Here is a 15,096-nt window from a genome sequence, read left to right as displayed (position 1 = left end):
GTATATTGTTTTCCTGTAGACACTGGTTTGAAGTTCTCCATTAACTATTTGTTCTGGTGTCACATCTAGGAATGGGAGTCTGTTGTGCCATGGGAAATTCAGTTACATAGATAAGGTAAGGAATGGGGCTGATTGCAGATGCTTTTCAGAGGGTTGGTGTGACTCGATGGGCCAAATGACCTGCTTCCACACTGTAGGAATTCTCTGATTTTCTGCAAATCATGCCTAAAACAGGGCTGTAGATACCAATAGTAAATTGGCAGGAATCAATGTTACAAAAAATGCAAACCAATTTTAGAGGTTTGCAGCAAAGGAACACACCAAAAACAGGCCTCATAATTACTCTTAATGAGTGGCATGCTGGTCCATTTCAGAGATGACTAAGAGTCAAGCACATTGCTGTGCATCTGGTATCACATGTAGACCAGATCACATATACAAATGGCAGATTTTTTTTTTCCCTAAAAGACTTTAGTGAACTAGATGGCTTTTTGTGACAATTGTCAATGGTTACGTGGTTGCCATTAGGCTGGCTTTTAATTCCAGATTTTAGTAAATTCAAATTTTACTATTGTTTAAAATCCACCATGATACAATGTCCCCAGAGCATTGGCCTGGCATTCTGGATTACTATACCACAGACATTAATAGTCTGGTATGGCCTCTCTTTATTCTGCTATTATTGTGCTGGTGCCAGAGAAGACACGAGAAAAAAAATCATTCAGCATTTTCAAAAACTTGACCTGTAACTTCATCAGGATAATGCCCCTTACATTCGTGTCAGTTTCTGTGCTTCTTGTGCAGGTAGGTATCCTTGACCCTTCTCTGTTTCTCATCTACGGGTTGCCCCTCAGCAATACCTGAAAGCAGAGCGATAGTTTTCACATGTAACAACATCCATCTCCATTTCACCACCATCTTTCTCAAATATTCCATGCTTCCCAAGTTATTATCAAACAGTTTCATCCAAATATTGGGAAGGCTGAAGCCATTGTTTTCAGTCCTCAATCCAAGCTCCATTCCCTCATAACTAATTCTGTCCCTCACTCTAGGCAACTGTTTTAACCTGTCACATTTGACCTTAAGCTGAAACATCAACCTCATATTTATGCCCTCACTAAGAACACCTGTTTTACTTCCATAATTTACTCCAAAATAATTTCAGCTCATCCATTGCTGAACCTGCCCCCTCGATATCTTCAGGTTCAACTACTCCAACACACTCCAAACTAATCTCCCACGTTCCACCCTGCATAAACTTCAGATCATCCAAAACCCTGCTGCACCGGTTTCCATTCACAGATCACCATCATCCTGTGCTTGATCTCCTACAATCCTTATAAACTATGGACTTATAAACATTTCACTGTACTCATGTGAGAATAAAGCTAATTCAATTCATTACCCATTTCTAATGATGTTAACCGCGTGACAATCAGAATATAAATTCATAAGTTTTTTTGTTAAAATTGTGTATACCTCACCACTGTTACACTCAACTCTAGGTTACAATCAAATATCACAGGAGTGAACACTCCTCCAAATGTCACTAACTGGCACTTTAATCACAGCATTCCTTTTGATAAAACTCAAGAAATGTTCATATTAAAATTAATTAGTTTATTCCTTGCCCAATGTTCCATTTGCAAACTACAGAAATTCATAACAAAGAAAGGTATCATGTTGTAGGTGTCAGTTCTCAACTAGAAAAAAAAACAATAGCCCATCATCCTGCATTTTCCAAGACTCCAAATTTATACCTCCCTCATGACATAATTGTCTCTGCCTCAAATACTTAAGAATTCATGATTTGTGTATGAGCATGGATGGTAATGTTCATTATTAAAGTCTTGGTGTCCCTCTATTTTGGCAAGAAATTGATGAGTTCTCCTTTTAGTGGATGTAGTAAAGTCTATGCCAGCTACTGCATTGATGCAGCAACTTAAATATATAAAGTCTGAAAAACAAGTCTCTCAGAACAACCTCCACATGTCAGTGGAGTAGAATCTGAACCAGAATGATTAACAGCGGTGCACCAAAATTAAATATTTTAATGTTTTTAGAAGAAAAAATTACATACATTGGCCCATCTTCCCACACACAAGCATATAACCTTTGATAAAATATAAATTCCCTTTGTCAGCATTCACCTTTCAAAAGCTTCTTCTGTTGCATCATTAAAATTACATTTATACGCAATGCATTTGTCCAATTGAAAACACTAAGATGTGGAAATTGGACTAGACCCTAATTCTATAAAGATAATAAATCTAGTGCTACAGTTTTTCACACCATTAATAGAAGTTCCACACAGCAGGATGGTTGTCAATCAACGGCATAATTTTTAATTTGGGCCAGTTTACCAGATCTCTGTTCTTCCTCTGCAGACCTGGATAGCTGCAACTCTGGCAATAAACCATGTACATACAGGCCTGGCAAAATTCTTCTCGATATTAAACAGCAATGAGTGAGTTTAAAGTCAGAGGTAGCCTCAGACACCTGCTAATACCACATGACTACTAAAATTCGCGTTTAAGGACCACATAATTGAGAAACACACAACCGAAGTACCAGCATTTTAGGAAATGTGCATTTCACGTCTTTTTTTAAAAAATTATTTAATATAAAAAAGTAACATCCATTAATATCTTCAAAGTATTAGCAAACAGACATTGAACATCACGAAGAGAATGATGGTCAATACATTTTGGGTATACCCAGACTGACTTAGCACCTTCTGCATTTCTAGTATTGCGAGTTTTTTTCAAAGCAACGTTGCATATTATGCAACTTGTTAATGGCATTTCCGTCAGCCCACCGAGAAAAGACTGTGATGACAATTTGAGTTTGCACTCAATAAACAGTCACAACTAAACAAAACAATAGGGGGACCTATACAAATATGATTTGGAGATGCCGGTGTTGGACTGGGGTATACAAATATGGTGAGTGATAAAACTGGCAATGAGCAATCTTGATATGTAGGACCAGAAAATAGATAAAAATTGTGTCAGTATTTTTGGAAAAGACAAAATACAATACTCCTTCAAGCTCCATCACAAGATTTCATTTTGATTGCACATCTGCTCTGACATGAAGCGCATCATAGACAGGCTACTGTGCAATAATATTCACTTAGAGTTATTCCCCAACATATAAACATCCTTTAAAGCTGTCTCCCCAGTCACACACCAAGGACTATGGTTTAAACAGTATCAAAAATTTCAGTGTCAAATAAACCAAACAAGGTCCAGTGAAATAAAGAGAGATAATGAAGGAATAACATTTCCAATGAAAAGAAAACACTCCTCAGAAATGGAGGGAAAGAAAAATAAGCTATATAATCTGGTTAAAGTATTAGGCACTACAGTATCCCAAAGCCTCAAGTAGCAATACTAGTTCTACATGTAGGATCACTCCCATTATTACCATACATTACCTTGTGCATCACTTTGAAAAGCAATAAAACTCTCCAAAGCCCTTCATTAACTGGCTTAAGGGGCAGACAGCATACTAAATTACAGTACAGGCTGATCTTTGTGCAATTCTATGCTCCTGGGAAACAGTGAATGTTTCATCTAGTGAATCTCATACTCAAGATATACTTATAGTGTTGCGTATAAAACTAACTCTGCAAAAACAACATTATTGGCATCTATGTATATAATTCAAGTGCATGCTAGTTAAACAATTGACAAACAATCTTGCTTGATTTGAACAGGCTACAAAAAGGCAGCCAGTTTTTTTGTCTTTGGCTTAAATGAACCAGAACACAGCAAAACAAGTGGCTTGATGGCAGAGTGTGAAATACATCCTGCTCTTGATGACTCCATTGGTACTTTTGGAAACTACATGTATTAGGACATCCAGTAAACACAGAACAGGACATGATCTTGGTACCTGCCAAGGTTAGACTACTGACTGACACTTGCATGAAGACTGGCCAGGCCCTTGAAGAACTGTATCCCATTAAGAGTCAATGCATCCTGAAGTGGGAAGGAAAGGACAGAAGATGTACCAGAGAATAAGGTAACATTAAGTAATAAAGAGTTTTCTTAGTCAGCTGTAAGGGAAATGTTTACATAAAATTAGTTATTTACCATTTTCTGTGCAGCCTTTAAGGTGGCTACTAGCTCACAGCTTGGTAACTTGAGTGAAAAGTCTTAACAGTGAAAAGAAAAATATCTGCATATAAGATTTAGTGATGCAAAACCAGGCTGCAAAGTAAAATTATTAGTGGAGGTTATGAATTTATAGATTTCGCTTTCAACAACTCAAGATACAGCAATTGTGTGTGAACGAAAGCGAAAAATACAGCAACTCTTCTGCCCTGCTCTTCCCATGATGTTAAGTTTGCTTCACTCGCTGAGGGTTGGTTTTGTTTTTTTTGGGGGGAGGGGGTAGGGGGAAAGAGTTGTGCCATTTATCCAAGGTCCACAGATGTTAATTTTCTTTTCTCCAATTGTTATTGATTCACCGCGCAGTAACAAATTTCTTGTACTATTTATGGGACATACACATTGTTAATAAAACCAACATTTACTCTTCATCTCCAATTACTGTTGAGAATATTTCTATCAACATTATAGTAGTGAACTTAAACAACTCACATTCGCTTTATAAATGGGAAATAAAAGTGATTGACAAATTACAAAGGATTCAGACAACAGCACACAATTTGAGTGCAAAACTCCTGAAGCATTTCAATGTTTGAGAGAGAGTCCATTGCCTCAAGCTGCATTCTACTCAGTACTAATGGTAACTGTTTATTGGCACGTAGTGTTGTAGACCAAGAAAAATGCACTTAAAAAGATCTAACATATCTTTTTCAAAACTTGGAATTTCAATGATCCTACTAAACTTCTCCCTATGAAGGTCAGGTTATAGTTATTTTTACTGTTTCTGAATCGATATACAAGATTATGTTTTGAGGAAAAGGTGGGTGTGTCAGCAGAATTTTAGTTTAGCAGCCAATTGATTGGAATGCAAAACATTTAGCACTCGAACACCTCCTTATTGCTTCCACTCTATAGTGGAACAGTTATTGTAACAGAAGCTATAAAACACTCAAAGCCTTTAGACAAGGAGCAAAGAAAATAGCCTCAATGTACATCTCTTGCAGTTATCAATGTTGCCAGATAGGTTGAAAGGAAACACAGATAAGATTTTCAGTCGTGAGATATATCTCATTCACTACTACCCCATTCACTGCTCTTTCTTCAACCCTATGCTTCTTCTTCAGTCACCGATATATCACAGGTTTCATCTTGACCTTGAGGCAGGCACTCTAGGAGGTCCGCTGGCTCAGATTCTGTACAGTCAGCATCCACTTGTGTTTCAGCAGATGTGGGAAGCGATGGGACAGTCAAGTCAGACATTGAAGAGCTTTCCGGATCCAGGCCTTGCTCCATTGAAGCAGCAGCACAAAGTTCAGCACTGACAGAATTTACATCTTCAGGCACACCTCCAATCGTGTGGTCTATTTAAAAAACAGCACACACACAATCATTAGAAGCCAGTCACACAAACTCATTCCCAGCACATAATATTACATCCTACACTGAATTCTTCTTCTTCTCTGCATTAGATTTGTTTAAAAGCATCAAAAGGGTAGTTAACGTTTCTTCAAACATAACTACTGGCAACATAATACAATCTGTGAGACAGCTAAATTGAAGAGAGAGGGAGCAGTAAATTTATGGCAATTGAATTACTTTTGTGATGTATTAAGACTGGCATCTCATGTATACCAGATTTAAAATTTAGAACAGGAAAAAGAAACAAAAATATATAATATAAAATCTTTTCAACGTTATCTGTCATAACAATGACCAAAAAAGTAAAACTATTCACTGAAATTGAGAAACTAAATTTTGATTACTGGTTGAAAAATTATTTTAAATTAAATATGTAGAATCCCGACAGTGTGGAAGCGGGCTATTTGGCCCATTGGGTCCACACTGACCCTCTGAAGATCATCCCTCCCAGACCCACCCTCCTATCCTATTCCTGTAACCCTGCATTTCCCATGGTTAATCCATCTAGACTGCACAACCCTGAACTCTATGGACAATTTAGCATGGCCAATCCACCTAACCTGCACATGTTTGAACTATGGGAGGAAACCAGAGCACTTGGAAGAAACCCACACAGAGAGAGAATGTGCAAACTCCATACAGATACTCACTCGAGATTGGAATCTTACTCGACTCCCTGATGCCGGGAGGCACAGTGCTAACCACTGAGTCACCATCCACCCACTAGAAATTTAAAACAGCAAAACAATTGTTTTTTTTTTACTTTTGTTGCAAAATAATCTGGACAGGATAGAGAAATACTGTAGGTGAACTGCACAGATCCACACAAAGAATCGCCACACATACAAGACACCATAGGTCAGTTATAGCCTGAGGATCATGGTCTGGTGGGATAGAAGAAAGTTGTGGGGAAACAAAAAAGCTGACTGCTGCTTACACTTACCGGAGTGGAGATCAAGTTCTTCATTGATGAGGACCCCATTTGTTTCAGTGTTTCTCTCTGTTATTGTGTTAAAGATAGGCAAGGAGGATGACGTCACTTCCACGTTCAATACATCAGATAAGTCACGAGCTTCGGGAATGTCTGTGGATCCAGGTGGAAAACCTGTTTAAGAATTCAAAGACAAACAAAATCATGCCCCCAATTTGAGTAGATGAGAACTCCATACGGTGATGTGCGGCGGTAGCCAATCTCGCTTCAATGGAAAGCCTTTTAAATTCTATTCGGAAGTGCTTCCACAATATTTAAAGACAAGAGTCCGCAAAACTAAGTGCTGAAATATAGAACAACAGCATGCAAAGTTTATCAGTCAAGTAGACTACCTTGTAGAATGTTGTCAGTGCCTCTAATTCAAGCTGTTAGAATTCCAGAGCAGAGATGATGTTCACCCAGAATGTAGACTTCACTCTATCACCCAAAGGCCTGGTACTTAGATCACTACACTAAAAGCCCTGTGAAACCATACTGGACTAACACCACTGGGCTAAAGCAGCAGAAGCTTGGGATTTGGTCACATCTACAAAATCATCTGACTGTCATTGATAAGATTTTACAGTCCATTATTAAGGGTGAGATTGCAGAATAGTTGAAAGTGCATGGTAAAAACAATGGCTGCAGATGCTGGAAACCAGATTCTGGATCAGTGGTGCTAGAAGAGCACAGCAGTTCAGGCAGCATCCTGATGAAGGGCTTTTGCCCGAAACGTCGATTTCGCTGCACATTCGAAGCTGCCTGAACTGCTGTGCTCTTCCAGCACCACTGATCCAGAAAATGCATGGCAAAATAGGGCTGAGTCAGCACGGCTTTGTCAAAGGGAGGTCATACCTGATAAATCTGTGAGAATTCTTTGAGGTGGTAATGAGTAAGTTAGACAAAGGGGAGCCAGCGAATATGATCTATTTGGATATCCAGAAGGCCTTGCTACAGAGCTGCAGAGGAGAGTGCGAAATAAGATAGGAACCCAAGGTAGTCGAGGCAAGGTACTGTCTTTGATTGAGGACCGGCAGAAGACAGAGTGGGGATAAAGGAATCTTTGTCAGGAAGGCAGCCAGTGACTAGTGGAGTTCCACAGGGGTCAGTATTGGGAGTAGTATTCATGTTACACATTAATGATCTGGATGAAGGAATGAGGGCATTGTTGCTAATATTGCAGATGCCACAAAGAAAGGTGGAGGGACAGGTAGTGTTGAGGAGGCAGGGAAGCTGCAGAAAGACTTCAACAAGGCTAGGAGAGTGGACAAAGAACTGGCAGATAGAATACAATGTGGGAAATTCACTTTGGCAGGTGAATAGAGGCATAGACTAAATGGGTCAAGAGTGTGTGGCTGCAAAAGCATCCCAAGAGGAGAATCGACATTTCGGGCCAGAACCCAATTCTCCTGCTCCTTGGATGCTGTCTAACCTGCTGTGCTTTTTCAGCAACATACTCTTGACTCAGATCTCCAGCATCTGCAGACCTCATTTTCTTCTATTTTCTAAATGGAGAAAGGCTTCAGACATTTGAAACACAAAGGGACTAGAAGTCCTTGTTCAAGATTCTGTTACACTTAATATGCAGGTTCCGTTGATAGCTAGTAAGGCAAATGCAATGCAAGCACTAATTTCAAGAGGGCCAGAATACAAGAGCAGAGATGTACTGCTGAGGATGTATAAGGTTCTGGTCAGCCTACATTTGGAATATTGAGAGCAGTTTTGGGCCCCATGTCCAAGGAAGGATGTGCTGGCCTTGGAGGGGATCCAAGGTTTGGATGAATTATCCCCGGAATGAAAGGGCTTGTCATATCAGGAAATTTTGGGGACTTGATGGAGCTTATAAGGATTGGGGATGGGAGGGGGGGGGCATTCTCACTGAAACTTACAGAACACTAAGAGGGCTAAAATGGAGTGGACATGGAGAGGATGAGGATGCTTCCAGTAGCAGAAAAGACTAAGACTTGAGAGCACAGTCTCAGAGTGAAGGGATGACATTTTAGAACTGAGATGAGGAGAAATTTCTTGAGCTAAAGGGTGGTTAATCTGTGGAATTCATTGCCGCAGAGGGGTGTGTTGGCAAGTCCTTAAGTGAATTTAAGATAGAGATAGATGTCTTCTTAATTAGTCAGGGAATCCAGGGTTATGGGAAGAAGGCAGGAGATTGGGGTTGAGAAACAGATCAGCCATAATCGAATGAGGGGCCAAATGGCCTAAGTCTGCTTCCACTTCTTATGATCCCACAGTGTATTCATTACTGTAATTACAACACTTCAAAAATGTCATGGAATTCAGAAAGAACTCTTTCATTTTCTTGGATCATTAGTATTCATGATGGCTTGAAAAAGGTATTCAAAATGAAATTGGAGCATTATTATGTATAGTATGTTGCAGTTTGATCTTGGTAATTTATAAAGAATTATCTACAGAATCTTAATGATTGTTCAACATTTGAAAATTTCTATCTATTCCAATCAGTCACTGCCTGGAACCCACTTGGGAAATCATATTTGAGAAACTTATGTTCCCAATGTGCTGTGCCACATCTGAAATCAGCAAATCCACACTTGTCACAAGTACACAGTATATCAAGAGTGCTGCAATGGAATAGACACTATCGCCCATCTGATTCACCGCCCCCCCCCCCCCCCCCCCCCCCCCCCGCCAACCCCCAAAATTAAAACCTTAACACTGAACTGGATTGTCTATGAAACTGGAAATTAAATGAAAATGACCATTTTAATGAACATTTCTACAATTGTAGATTTGTTTTAGCACAGAAGGAAGCCAGTTAGCCCACTGTATCCATGCTAACCCACTGAAGGAGCATTTCAGCTCATGATCCTCCTCATCTCTTTACTCTGCAAACTTTTCATTTTTAAATAAGCATCCAATTCCCTTTTGAATACTTTAATTCACAACACCTCAAGGTAAACTGCACTAACAGTGACCGCAGTCGATGTTCAGTTCCAACATTCATTTGCTTATGCAACAAAGCACTATGGGAGAGAAATGTATTGGCTTTCTAACACTGGCTTCAAGTACTGCAAGGAGAAAAAAAAGCAACAAGGTGTGAGAACAGTACCTGGGTCCATGACCCGTTGTATAGGTGGAGGAGGGAGTAGTGAACTTTCCACTGTTAAGTTGGTCAGGCCCTGTTCCAAATCTGGACACTCACTTGTTCCAACAATTGGTGAACTTGGAGCAATTAAAGGTGCCTGCAAAATAAGCACAATACACATTGTATGGCAATCTCAACTTGTATTTGGCAGTGAACACTACTTCAGTGGTCACACTTGTAGACACATCATCCAAGTCATTTCTCAAAGCTGCTACAATAATTCTGACTTTATTCTTCAGAAAAAGAAAACAAATTGAAAATGATGTCGGAGTATATGAAGAATGCACTTATCTAGATCATGTTAATTGATGGATCTTGGAACCAATTTTAGTTTAAAGAAAATGTGCCCAATTTAAAATGATTGAAAATATTAAGCTTCCCAATTACTCAGTTTATCGATTTGAAACATTTCTGGTATTCGTCTTTCCACAGGTGTTGCCTCGTCTGCTGAGTCTTTATTTTCATTGTCAGTTATTCAGTTAGTGAAGTTACATACAACCAAAGCTACAAAGTCTCACGTATTGATGACTGACCATTTGCTGATCTCGGGTGAATGCCAACAAGGATGCTGCAAGTGGCTTCAATTACACTGGGCTGAGAGGTTTAGAGTGTGGACAGGACATTGTTGTTGTTTATTGCTGAACAGTGTTCACTGGTGAATCCCTGCTGGAAAATGTGCATGTCAGATATTATGTCAGGACAACATGGTGGGGTGATGGTGCTGGGCACCCCACTATGTTTAAACAGGCTGCCAACATTCACACTCACAATAATTTATGGTAACTTAGGCAAGGTGATAGAGATGGGAGATCCAGCATGGGAACCATTACGGGTAAATTATATTTGATTAACTTGATTTGATATATTAACAAAGTAGCACAGAGTGTGGGTGATGGCAATGCAGTTGGTGTTGGGTCTGCGGACTTCAAGAAAAGCATTTGATAAAGCTAGATGTTTGGATTTCCAAAAAATAAACATTACTGGTCTCTTAAAATCATCATGATATTAAAAATTACGAAGAGTTTACTAGAGTAACTAAACACAGACAATCTCCAATGCTAATGGGTCAATATCAAATGGGCACAGACTTATGATGATGGGCAAAAAAAATGTGGGCAAGGACTGATCAGGCTTTAGAATAGTAGTAACTTTCAGAAGGACAGTGGATAACCACTTGAAGGGGGGGAAGAAAAAGTTCAGGAAACAGCACTATTTGAATTGATTTTCGAAAGAGCTGGCAAATATAACTGGCTCCGGTGAAAACATAATTCAGCAAGATGATAGCACTGAAGAAAGGTTACAGAGGGGAATGTCTGGGCAACAAGAAGCATTATAATAAATTCCTAATGTTTACAAACTGCAAACACAATATATCTAATTTATAGTGCTAGGTGTGTGCATCTATTATTGTGCATACCAGTACCCATCCAATATGTTAATACATTTGATACAAATGTGTATCTGATAAGTTTCAATTAATGGGTGTCTGTTAAGCTTAAAAGTTTGTAAAATTGTGCATCCTGCTGAAATAGATATTCATTGCAACCATTGTAATTGTCAAGCTTCTGACTCCCCCAACTGGTCATAAACAATGACTGCTTCAAATTTTAAAAAGATACTGGCACTTTTCACATTTTTATACCAAATACCAAGGTTCTTGTCCTGTCAGAGGCTAATGCAAAGTCGGATTTCTTTTGAATGGAAACACAAAACAACCTCTGATTGAGAAAAGTTAACTTCATATGGGTCAGTTATTTCTACATTACAAACTCATTGGGGAGCAGAGCAGCAGACCAATGTGCCTCATTCTAACAGAGGAGAAATTGAATCTTCCTGCAGCACACCAAAGGTGTTTTTCAAAAAAAAACCTTGTAATAGCAAGAAGAAATATTTTGATGGTACAAGTCTGAGAATTTACAGATAGATGTATTAATTGTATATGATAGCATTTCAATTGGGTTTAATGTGCCTTTGGCACTAGATGTTACCTACCTCCATGTATCCCTTTTCTAGGTTCTGGGGTGGAGTGCTTGCTACAGGTGGTGGTGGAATCTCAACCTTTTGCTTTGGTACGACAGGATGGGAGGGGATTCTGTGCAAATAGCCATATCCAATGCCACAACCCAAGCTGAAAATGAGAAATATGTGAGGTGAATATGGTGAAGGCTTGTTGAATTATATAGTACATACACTCTCAAGATCAATGAGGAATGGGCAATAAACGCTGGCCTTACTGGAGATGTTCATATCTTAAGAAAACATATATAGCATAAAATAGGATGTGACGAGGTCCCCTGCTTTACAAATACTCTCACTGTGACAAGTTGTTCAAAGCAGTGGGCAAGATGAAGAGTGACAAAGCATTCTGATAAGTCAGAATGTCACAAAGATACAGCTTGAAGTTGAGCGTTTTAGTCTGGAAATTTGGTAAGTGAGAGAGTGTTTTCAGATTTCTGTCTAAAATCTATTAAAGCTTGCATTTTGCATTTAACTTTACTGTGACAATAAACTATAGTTTCTTTCCCAGTCTTAGTGATTATAAAGGTCTCTGCCTAAAGGCATTTTTGCAAGGAATTTAATTAAATAGCCACACAGCACTGCTTTGCTGGCCTAATTTATCTTACTAGAATCTGAGTTAATATAAAAATATTGCATTTTGTATACACAAAAAGGTGACAATGGAGACTCAAGTGCCATGAGATGAAACACTTAAATCTGGAAAAGTGAGGGAGGAGGTGCTATTTCATTTCATTATGAAGAATGAGCGATATGAGAGGGGCAGTTGGTCAAAACCTAATAGGCGAAACCTGCAAGCATTGTGTAAGAGTACAGATTGTAATTGGTGAGTTTTAAATTTGTCTCCCCCCTCAAAACTGGACAATAGTTTTAAAAAGTACTGGGGAGATTCAAGAGTTGCATTACATGATGTAACAGCACATAATCTCTGAATGATTTTCAAAACTTAAAACCCAATTTGTTAAATACAAAGAAAATAATGAGGGCAGGGCAGGTGATGTTCGCAACTGTAACATGTAAGAGCTTGTGGATGTGTATGATTCAAAGCGACCACACCATCAGAAGCTGCAGCTGGAAGGAGATATTTGAAAAGTTAAAGAGAAAGGTCAAGATAGTACCACCGGGTAGCTGATGATAACCAGAATGTGACAAGAATGGACAATGCCTACAAACATATAGAATGCACCAGCAAAATTAGGTCTGGGTAAGGACAAACTGGAAATCAATGTAATTAAATGGTTAATACATTCAATATTCGTAACAAGATAGATGAATTGATAACCAAATGGAAATAAATGAGTACAACGTGATAGCGATTACAGAAATGTGATTACAAAGTCATCACTACTTAGATTGAAATATATTGAAGTAAGAGTATTTGACATTTTAGTAGAATAGGAAGAAAGGAATAGATGATGGGGTAACTTAATCTAGGATAAACTCTACAGTAGCAAAAAAAATCTTGTTCTTTTTTGACTCACTGAAACAATCAGTTGGGGTAGAAATATGAAATAGCAAGTCGTGAGTTCATGGAATGCCCTGCCAGTAACAGTGGTGGACTCTCCCTCTTTATGGGCATTTAAACAGGCATTGGATAGGCATATGGAGGATAGTGGGCTAGTGTAGGTTAGGTGGGCTTGCATCGGCGCAACATCGAGGGCCGAAGGGCCTGTACTGCGCTGTAGTTTTCCATGTTCTATGTTCTAAAGCAGTCACTAGTGGAACTGATTTATAAGTTGACAGGAGCTAAACTGCAGGACAGACTAAAACTCATAATAATGGGGCCTTATGAAAGTAGCTTCACAATAATAAAGACATTTTGATCGCCACAGACTGAACAACTAATTTGGTAAAGGTATTATCAAGGCTAACTTCATTATGCATTTGGGACAGCTTCTTCAAACAATATGTCCTGAAATCAAAGAACAGACTATTTTAGACCTGGTAATGTGTAATAAGATAGAATTAATAAATGATCTCATAGCACAGGATCCTCGACATAACAGTGATCATAATATGATCGAATTTTAATCAGCTTGAAATTGAGAAATTTCCATATGAAACTGACATCCTAAATAAAGACGATTTAAAGGGCGTGAAGACAAAGATGAGGTGATAATGTTGTTGTGATTTTTTTTATTTATTGACAGAATGAGGACGTTGCTAGTTAGGTCAGCATTTATTGCCCATCCCTAATTACCCATCCCTAATCTACATTTCGGGCATAAGCCCTTCTTCAGGAATGAGGAGGGTGTGCCAACAGGTGAAGATAAAAGGTAGGGAGAAGGGACTTGGGGGAGGGGCATTGGGAATGTAATACGTGGAAAGACGTTAAGGTGAGGGTGATAGGCCGGAGGGGGGTTGGCTGAGGAGATGTCGGGAAAAAGATTGCAGGTCAAGAAGACGGTGGTTTTAAAAAGAGTTAGTCTGAACGTAGTCCGGAGTCCATGCGGGGTCAGATTTTAAAAAGAGTTGGTCTGAACGTAGTCCGGAGTCCATGCAGGGTCAGCATTTTAAAAACATTTGGTCTGAACCGCCTTCTTGACCTGCAATCTTCTTCCCGACCTCTTCTCCCCCAACCCCTCTCCAGCCTATTACCCTCACCTTAACCTCCTTCCACCTATCGCATTCCCAATTTTCCCTCCCCCAACTCCCTCCTCCCTACCTTTTATCTTAGCCTGCTTGGCAACCCTCCTCATTCCTGAAGAAGGGCTTATGCCCGAAACGTCGATTCTTCTGCTCCTTTGATGCTGCCTGGCCTGCTGCGCTTTTCCAGCAATACATTTTTCAGCTCTGATCTCCAGCACCTGCAGTCCTCACTTTCTCCTTAAGGTGAAGGAAGCAAGGATCAGACAGGGCTCCAAAAGGTTACAAGGTAGCCAGGTAGGAACTGAAGAATGGGCTTCGGAGAGTTAGAAGGGGACATGTTAGAAAGGGAGAGTTAGGGCAGCACAGTGGTTAGCACTGCTGCCTCACAGCGCCAGAGACCCAGGTTCAATTCCCTCCTCAGGCGACTGACTGTGTGGAGTTTGCACATTCTCCCCGTGTCTGCGTGGGTTTCCTCCGGGTGCTCCAGTTTCCTCCCACAGTCCAAAGATGTGCAGGTCAGGTGAATTGGCCATGCTAAATTGTCTGTAGTGTTAGTTAAGGGGCAAATGTAGGGGTAGGGGTATGGGTGGGTTTCACTTCGGCGGGTCGGTGTGGACTTGTTGGGCCGAAGGGCCTGTTTCCACACTGTAAGTAATCTAATCTAATCTAATGAAGAAATCTTGGTGGGTAGTATGAAGGAAAACCTCAAGGCGTTCTACACTTACGAGAGGAATAAGAGGATGGCCAGGATGACAATAGAGCTGTTCAGAGATAGCGGAGGGAACTTATGCCTGGAGTCAGAGGAGATAGGGGAGGTCCTTAACAAATACTTTGCTTTCAGTATTCGTTAGTGAGATGGATTT

General features: G+C 39.7%; 1 protein-coding gene across 3 annotated transcripts in view; it reads right to left on the bottom strand.

Moving 5' to 3' along the window:
- Positions 1 to 2,033: 2,033 nt before the first annotated feature.
- LOC132815852 (Golgi reassembly-stacking protein 1-like) overlaps positions 2,034 to 15,096 on the bottom strand; it is a 36,178-nt gene continuing 23,115 nt past the window's right edge. For all 3 annotated transcript variants that reach the window (XM_060825163.1, XM_060825164.1, XM_060825165.1), the window contains 4 exons: positions 11,621 to 11,756; positions 9,593 to 9,725; positions 6,481 to 6,642; positions 2,034 to 5,479 (listed from right to left, as the gene is read on the bottom strand). In XM_060825163.1, the coding sequence (XP_060681146.1) occupies positions 5,226 to 5,479; positions 6,481 to 6,642; positions 9,593 to 9,725; positions 11,621 to 11,756 (685 nt within the window). In that variant the 3' untranslated portion in view covers positions 2,034 to 5,225. The remainder of the gene's footprint in view (positions 5,480 to 6,480; positions 6,643 to 9,592; positions 9,726 to 11,620; positions 11,757 to 15,096) is intronic.

This window comes from Hemiscyllium ocellatum, chromosome 5 (genome assembly GCF_020745735.1).
Source record: "Hemiscyllium ocellatum isolate sHemOce1 chromosome 5, sHemOce1.pat.X.cur, whole genome shotgun sequence".
Classification (NCBI taxonomy): domain Eukaryota; kingdom Metazoa; phylum Chordata; class Chondrichthyes; order Orectolobiformes; family Hemiscylliidae; genus Hemiscyllium; species Hemiscyllium ocellatum.
The sequence above is the reverse complement of the archived record's forward strand: the minus strand, read 5'-3'. Positions and strand labels throughout refer to the sequence as shown.